This window comes from Mauremys mutica, chromosome 5 (assembly GCF_020497125.1).
Source record: "Mauremys mutica isolate MM-2020 ecotype Southern chromosome 5, ASM2049712v1, whole genome shotgun sequence".
NCBI classification, from domain to species: Eukaryota; Metazoa; Chordata; order Testudines; family Geoemydidae; genus Mauremys; species Mauremys mutica.
The window spans coordinates 117,630,428-117,639,088 of record NC_059076.1 but is presented as its reverse complement, the minus strand read 5'-3'; the positions used below and the strand labels follow the sequence as shown (position 1 = coordinate 117,639,088).

The window sequence follows — 8,661 nt, the reverse complement described above, 5'->3', positions numbered from 1 at the left end:
TATATTACATAGTACACAGAGCCCCTTCCAAAGGAGCTGTTGGAGGAAGAAACACAGATAACAGACAGCGCTGTTAAATGGATACGGAGAAGACTATTGTACATTTTGTCTCTTTCTTGCGAGAGAGACAGAAAAGCGTTCCTGGCATTCAGCCTTTGTTATTTCAATTCCACGCCAACCCTTCCCAAATAAATGGTCTATCCCCAAACTGTTAGCGCTGCTTGCATGTCTCGGAATTAACCTGGGAAGGAATCACGGGACTTGGAGCCACGGCCCCTTGTCTGAGCTGGAAGGATGGTTGATGTTTTAGGTTTCTCCTGGTTTGGGGATCTGAGGGAGGACCAGCTTGTGGAAATCGGATCAACGTTTAAACGCAGCGAGGGTGCAGAAGAATAAAGAGCTAAAAGACGCAAACAAAGGCAGACTTGACCGTGGAGCCCGGTGGCTGGAAGTCTCTGCAAAGGGGCTCTTAGGAACTTCGCAGAGTTTGAGGAGCGTGGAACTGGGGCGAAAGGTGCAGGGGGGGCGTGTGGGTTGGGGGGCGCTTGAAAGCCAAGCGGGGGGGTTGGTGGGGACACGATGGCTAGGCGGGGACAGGAGCTGGACCGCTGGCTTGTGAGGGAGGGGGCGCCGCAGGCAGGCTGCTGTCGGGTGGGTTCCTCTATGTTAGGTGGTACATGCTGTATCCCACGTGAGCCGTGTACAGTCCCACGGGGGCCACGGGCAGCCCTGCCCGCTGGAAGGGGCTGGAGGCTCCGTACAGCGAAGCGCCCGCCACCGCCGGGCCGCCCAGAGGGAAGGAGATGCCGAAAGCGGCCGGGGGCAGCATGGGCTTGGCTGCCATCTTCAGCTTCTCCAGCTCGGCCTCCTGTAGTCTCTTGGCCTTGGCGCGCCGGTTCTGGAACCAGATCTTCACCTGGGTCTCGGTGAGGCTCAGCGAGCTGGAGAACTCGGCCCGCTCGGCGATGGACAGATACTGCTTGTGCCGAAACTTCCTCTCCAGCGCCAGCAGCTGCGCCGTGCTGAACGGGGTGCGAGGCTTCCTGTTGCTCTTGTGCTTGCGCAGGGTGCAGGCCGGGGGGCTCAGCCGCCCTGGGGGGAGGGAGAAGGGGCAACAAGGACAAAGAAAAGCCAACTGGTTATCAGCACATCGCACCTGGCAGGGAGGCGGGGAGCGGGGTTGAGTCTGGGGGTAACATTCAGCCCCTAACCCCTGCCCAAATGGAGCGCGCCCATCTCCCCGTGTGTCTACAGCGCTTGTGAAACGGTCGCCCTCCTCCTGCGGAGCCTTTTTCAAAGCGTGTGTAACAAAGGGCTCCAAACTCTCCCCCCAAATGGTCACAGCCCCAGCGTTGCCTCCTAGCGCCCGCGGAGGGCTCATAGCTGGATCATCCATTTGCCTTCATACAGAGCAGCCACTTTGCACTGGGACAGGTGCTCGTATAGCCTCAGTGTCCGCTTAATTTTTTAAATGTACAAGACACAAAAGGGATGCCGGTGTTAGCCTAGGACAGAGGGGGGAGAAGACCCTCAAGGAAGTGTCAGTGTCGTCTTTTCTTATTGGACTAAACTAGAAAAATAAAACCGACAGGCCTTCTCAGGCTCACACCTTCTTCATTAGGCCCCTGGGAAAGAGATTAAGCATGTAATTAATTATGAACTCTGAATTAACACTCTGTCGCTCTATTAATACCTTCATATCCCTTCTGCTTCCTATGGCCTAACTTAGAATGTAAAAGAGACTCTTCCAAACTATAGCCTCTTTTATTTTGAGTTCAAAATACATCCGCTCATGTTGTAATATAAATAAGTGAAAGCCATAAAAATATGCACACAACTCACTTTTGGAGGCCGTCCTCTCTCAAGGGCCTTTGAACGAGTTTCACCGGGCTGAACTCTATATGGCAACATGGGTAGAAATCCAATTCTGCTCGTTTTATTTAGTAAGGCGAGCAGAATTGGGCCCACAGAGAACCAGAGATAGAATCCTCCTGCACTGCGTTTACAGAATTTCTGGAACTCTGCACAATAATTAGACATTTTTAATGTAAATAGAGCTCATCCGGTTTGATATTTTTAGAATTTTACTTCTATCGAGAGTAAAGTGGAAAAAAATCTAAAATTGCAGATTTATGTACTTTCAATATAAAACACTTGCGATTACAGAGCCTGCACTCATGACGCCTGTAACGAGTCCCAAGACTGAAGCATCAGGATTTAAGAACCTGATCTCTATGTGTATCGCTACAAAATAATACAACCCACTTTCAACAAGATCACCACTGAGCTGAAGCCATGATTGGAGAATGTGTATGGTTCGTTCAAATCAAAACTTGAACTGACATACGCAAACAAGTATTTTTCCCCCAAACAATGTTTGGTAGGAGACATTTCAATTCCTCCTTTCCATTTGAAACTCTGAAGCCATCTTCTGCCATTAGAAACACTTAAAATAATTTATTTTAAAAGATACCATATTAAACGTGCTGGGAAAAGAACTTGCACTGGAACTTCGGTATAACTAACTTCGCTTAAGCGGAACTCCAGCTCTAGTGATCAACAAGGATTGTCCCAACCTGATTCAACGCAATGCGATGTGCAAATAGCTTTGGGGGAGCTTTTGCTTTTATGGGGGGAGGGGAGGCGAAGGGAAATAGTGGCTTCTCTGTAATGAAATTTAAAACTAGAGAGTCCCAAACATCAGTCCTGTGGAATTCCCCTGTGATCCGGACTCAGGGCTCTGGAGTTTGCGTTCTAGTGCACACAACATACCCGGCACATTGCTGTATTCACACATTCAATTTAGCCACACGAATCGGATCTCCTACTTACTAGGGGGAGGTGGGGAGAACCTGGGGTTCTGCATCCAGGCCGTCCTCTCTTGCTTCTCGGGGCTTTCCGATTTGACAAGCGCATCTTCGGGCAATTTTACTAGTCCCCCGACAGAAAAATGGCTGTTGATCGGTAGCGGGGAAGCCGGCGTCTCTGCTGCCCCCGATAAGGATCCCACCCTGGGACTGTGGGTCTGATGAGTGGAAGTCCCAGCAGCCAGGGGCACTGCCCCTTCGGGGCTGGTGGCGATGCTCTCTCTGGCCCCCGGCTTCCTGTGATCAGCCATGAGCGCCTCCACGCTGAAAGGCAGGAGGGATGGGGGGGACACTTTGGGCTTGTCACTCTCCTGCTCTCCGCCCATCGCCGCCACGCTCGCCTGGACGCAGCTGCTGGGCTTGCTGAAAGCAGACGCGGGAGACTCCTCGATTTTGACCCCGAGCTGTACAGTGGTCATATCAACACCGGGGGCCATGCAGAGGCAGTCCTCCTCCCCGACCCGAGCGCTGAGCCGCGGCAGCCGCCGTTCATGGGGGTTGTGACCAGCCAGGGCAGCAGCAAGTCCCTCGCGTCGCTTTCGGGGCGTTGGGCACTTTTCAGCCCCAGCTCCCCGCAGGACTTGTTAATAAGGCCAAGCGAACTCCGGCGCTGTCCAATCAGCGCGCAGAGGGGTGGGACGGCGGCTTCCCATTGGACGCGGAGCGGGACTTCGCTACTATCAACAGGCCGCTGCCTTCTTGCTCCCGCTGAACCGCGAGGATGTTAGTGGGAAACTTTCCTCTGGAGTAAATTCTGTGCCCGTCTCTTGTCTTTTGCAAGAATGGCTCCCATTCAAGCCTCTTGCGTCCTATTCACTCCGGGGTTTTGTTTGTTTTGTTTTGTTTTTACTGCGATGGAAATTCTCTGAGCTGCACATTTCTAACCCCCCGATTGTTTTTTCAGTGTAAGGAACATGGCCGTTGATGCGATACAAATACACGTCTTGTGGTTGGGTTTGTTTTTAAATCTCTGGCAGTGAGAAATATAACATCAACTCCCACGGATAAAAGTACCCTCCGGGTTTATGTCCAATAAGCGCCTGGGGCGCATTGTGAAGAGTAGAAAAGATCCAAAGGAATAATATATGGATATATTAATACACTCCTGAAACCAAGCCCAGTTTTATCTATTGACATAAAAATGTTAATATAAACAAAACACCGGGGTGCCCGTAGTGTGACCTTACAGTGTGAGTCCTTATATAGGCTCCCATCAGCTGTCTGCGCGTTCAAAACATGGAGAGTATTTTTCAGTGGGCACACATGGTGTCAAAGGCAGTGTTTACATGTATACATGTCTGTACGCACATACATATACAGTTGAAGTATGATATATTTCATTAAATAAATACGCCTGGATATGCAGATACAATAATATATAATAAAATATGCATTAATGTCAAAAGAAAACCTAAGCTTCTCGACCCATGAAAGACTTGGCTATTTTGTTTTGCAACTTTGTTTTACGATCTCTTATCCTTGTTCCCAGCCCAGGACGGATGTGCAGTAAAGCTGAGCAGCTCTCTAATACTGTGATTGGCCACTCGCTGAGAAAAGTTTATTGATAGCTGCAGGGCTCTAATCTCCTAGAAACACAAGAGGCTCTTGCAGTCATTTAAGGGTAATTATCTAATCGGGGAGGGACAGCGAATTCCCTTTCATTTTAAACTGGACCCAATAAAACGTGTAGGTTATGAGCATATAGATTATGCAATGAATTGATATAATAGAAATTTTATTATCTGATACGTGACAGATCTGATTGAAATGCATTATCATGTATATGCACATATAAGATCATTCATTTATGCATCCATATCTATACAAATCATCTTTAAATAAAGGATCATGTATAATATAAACAACTCAATATTATACTGATATAGGGTATAGCGTATTTTGTTGTTTATATTATATATGATCCTTTACAAAAATATTATTTGTATATGTATATTAAAGTTTACGCACATATTGATGCTCACACATCTATACAGACGTATACGTGTGTTAAATGTATTGCATTCGACTACCACATTTCATTAATGTGGGACCCTTCCATTGTCATTGAAAAGCTGACGGTGAAAACGGTTTCAAACAATGTAATCAAACTCTAGCCTGTTACTTTTTCAAAATCCATATCCCCTGCCTTGGGAGAGCCATGTGGAATGTACAAGTTTTGCCCAGCCTCCCTGCTGCAGTCTGGTGGGAACGAAGAGCGATTTTTTTTCCCCCTGCGGCTCTTATCGATCCTTCTGAGGGGCTGGGTCGGTCCGCTGGGGTGAGTGGCTTCTCCGAGAAGCGTCTGCATTGCTAATTGCGAGAATAAACAATCTGTCACGATTAGTCAGTGCCTCTAATAGGCAGACAAGTGATGTTGTTTTTAGGCGCCAGCAGCGGTCTGATCAAAGGCTTCAACTGGAGGGGGACTATTGAGGACGTTAACCCGCATCAAGGGAGCAAGACGCCTTAGCCCTGGGACATCAGCACATTCAGCCTGACAAAATTAGTTTGCTCTACCAATCACAGGACATTTTCCCAAACCCTGATGCTGGATGCGGGGCAACATTTCTTTTTATTTTTCCAAGTATAAAATCTTAAAGTGGCCTATTGATCCTACAGGTAGGATCCTTATTTCTGGTTCCCAGACGTAGTGGTTCAACAAGACAGGATGATCATGGGGTTGTTACACCCACTGGCAGCCTTTAGGTTCCTTCCGATCTCATTGTTTTGATGGAAACATGAATGGGAAATATCTTGTTTACTTTTGTTTTAGACTGTATGGGGGAGCGGTGGGTGTACTTGCTGGAGCTTTAGGAGATGGGTGCTAGATCCCGCTCTCACTGAGAGTTGTCAGGATGAGATCATTACTCCCTTATTCATCTCCCAGCAATGAACGCTTTATGGTTACGTTCCTGCCGTACTTGGTGGTATTTTAATCATGGTAGCATAGCAAGGGCTTGATTGTAATTCACAGGCTGGCAAGCGCTTTGCTTGAAAGCGGGGATCCAGTAGGTTTTTCCCCCCTTTTATCTTTTTGTAATTAAACATACAAGCTCCCAATTCAGGAGGAGGAGATCAACTTTACCTCCATGCAACGAAATCTTCCCCGATGCTGTTTTTTACGTTTAGCCGAAGGATTTGAACGTCAAAGCTTGTCCTGAGTGAGCTGCTCCGCTATGGAGGATCTAAGCGCTGAGGGATTTTAGACCATTTATTTTGCTTGTGTTACGATGACACTCTGACAACTGCTTTTCAATAGCTCTCAGTCATTCCCCTTTCTGGGCTCACGGAAATTCCGAAGTGAAGTGGGGGCAGTTGGCTGTTTTATGGGTGTTTGTTTCAGTCCAGTGTTTTTATTGGGATTTGCGGAGCTTCAGTAAGGCGCTTGCGTTGGATAACAATATTGGGCAATTAGCATCGTACACAGTCCCGTTTAATACAATGAATGTGCTATGAAAACCGATTACCTATAGCATTTTATTTCAGTGTGTGAATACAACAAATGATCATAAAAAAGGGGGGGCGGGAGGGGAAAGGCAGCTCTAAGCCAGTTCAGGGCATTGTCTGCCTTTTGTAAACGTTACCTTTGAATTAGTGCGGAGAAATAAGAAAGAAGAGGTTGAAAAGACGGCAGCTCTCTTTTGTCTTAGGTTATCGGAGATCAGACAGATCTGCAAAGTACATGACAGGCTTTGCAGACTGGGGAACGGGCCATTCCATAAACCGAAATGTAAAGGCACCATGGACCTGCATTCAAAGTGGCCATGCGCTTGCATTTATAACCAAGGATGCCCTATACTGAAGATCGTTTGGAAAGATACATCAGACTATGCGCACGGTATTTACAGACGTCTAGTTCGTTTATTATGTGGCTGGGTCTTTATGGAAACTTCCCAGAGATCAACACACATTCCTAGTGTTAAAATTGTCCTGTAGACTTACTACCCTCTCAGAACTCTAAGCTTCCACCCCTCACACACACACCCCTCCTCTTTTCCAGTCCTGGACCTTAATAAAGCGAAACGAGCTGATCAAACATATTCTTAACTACTTTTAAGGTTAAAGCCATCTGGTATGCTCCTCCTGAGATTATCAAGAGTGGTAATTTTGTTGGTCAAACAAGCCCCAGTTGCAAAGACGTCCTTGTCTCTTTAAGACTCGGTGGGGCTCGAGGCTGAATGGAAAGCACTATTTCAAGTGGCCCAAATTAATTTGATCGCGACATTATGATGCACTTGGAAAAGATGAAAGAAAAGACTGGCCGTCTCCTCCAAGATCTCTATAATTATAGATAATATATCCTATTTCAAAGCAATTAGCTCAATCAGGCGTAACGAGGCACTTTGCTGCCAGGGAGTAACAATGCCTTACGGTTATTTAAGCTTCAAGATGTCAAACAGACTCCGAGACTCTTTGCTTTGCCCAAAAGGGAACTTGGCTCTTTTGGTGAAAGTCCCCATGGCAAACGCAGTGGTTTCCCTTCAGTGACAACAGGCCTTTAAAAAAATGGGGGGAGCTCTGATAAAGGTGCCAACTTTCCCCAAAAATACTTCAGCGTAACTCCTGTCGGCGATTGTGTCTGTGATGGTGAAAATACTACTACACAATTAATATCGTATCACTAGTGCTCCTACCTAGTGAGATTAAATTCATCTCCGTGTAACTTTTTTCCTCCTTCAGCATTACTCTCCAAGCCACTCATTCAGTCTTCCATCCGACCTTTCTTTCTTTCTTTCTTTCTTTCTGAATATTTTCCATTTGATCTAGAGGATAAAGCATTCATTGGATGAGTTAATCGTCGAGTCTCGCCAGCAAATATGATCTAATTTGATTCAAAACAACTTCCATTCATCCATTTTCTTCCATCAATGGGCCTGATGCTACCCCCATTTAAACCAAAGGGAATTTGACAGTCGATTTCAAATGGAGCAGCATCGGGCCCAAAGTTTATTTCTGCTCCGAAGCAGCCTTCCACGTGTGGACCTGAGACTTGGCATTTCCCTGTTAGCTGTTAACCTGAGTGGTTGCTTTGAGGTTGTTCGTTTACGTTTTAAAATTCATTGCTCTCCCTTTTTTATCATAAACCTTAAACACATAGAGATGACAAGGCTCCCAAAAGAAAACCCAGCACCCCCGCAACGGACTATACATTATATTCTTCTGTGCATTAGAAATGAGTTGCCTTTTTTATATATACATAATTATATCTGCGGGGGAAAATGCAGCGTTTAAACAGCGATGCTAAAATCCACTCCGTCTGATGTCAGAAGGCTGCAGCAGGTCAGTGCAAGACCAGTCACAGAAGACACGGGAGGTGCGGGAGCAATGTGGTGACGCTGCTTCGGCCGCTGGCTGTCTGCAAATGTTTAGGAAGTGTTATGTGTGCGTTCAGATACATATGCCTGGGGCCCGATCCTGCCGCAGCTAACGCCAGTAAGTTGTGGAGCAGGATCTGTACAGCGCCCTATTGTACCAATTAATCCTTTTTTATCTGCACTTGAATTAAGCGACAGGCAAGTAAGACGCTGAGACAATGTGTATTTATATCTCAGATACAGCCAGGCGTTATGTTTGCATCCACGCTGGGCAGCCAATTCCACAAGAAACAGCGTTTTGTGTAACTGGATTTGAGTTTCCTGTTCAGCCCAACCACTTCACTAGCCATTACACACACAACGTGGAACTAGGGTGACCAGATGTCCCGTTTTTAAAGGGCCAGTCCCGTTTTGGGGGGGGACTTTTTCTTATATGGGCGCCTCTTGCCCCCCACCCCCTGTCCTGTTTTGTCACAGTT

At 46.8% G+C, this 8,661-nt stretch overlaps 1 protein-coding gene across 1 annotated transcript; it reads right to left on the bottom strand.

Annotated features, from left to right (window-relative positions):
• Positions 1–527: 527 nt before the first annotated feature.
• On the bottom strand, positions 528–3,411 carry MSX1 (msh homeobox 1). The gene is made up of 2 exons (XM_045019089.1): positions 2,833–3,411; positions 528–1,092 (listed from the first exon to the last, which is right to left on the bottom strand). The coding sequence occupies exons 1-2, from the start codon at positions 3,302–3,304 to the stop codon at positions 662–664; spliced, it is 903 nt and encodes a 300-aa protein (XP_044875024.1). The 5' UTR covers positions 3,305–3,411; the 3' UTR covers positions 528–661.
• Between the last annotated feature and the right edge of the window lie 5,250 nt (positions 3,412–8,661).

Excerpts from the sequence above, each read along its gene's own strand:
- MSX1 (XM_045019089.1), bottom strand. The coding sequence starts at position 3,304 with ATGGCCCCCGGTGTTGATATGACCACTGTACAGCTCGGGGTCAAAATC. Across the intron at positions 1,093-2,832 it reads GTTCTCCCCACCTCCCCCTA|GGCGGCTGAGCCCCCCGGCC; the intron begins GTAAGTAGGAGA and ends CCCTCCCCCCAG.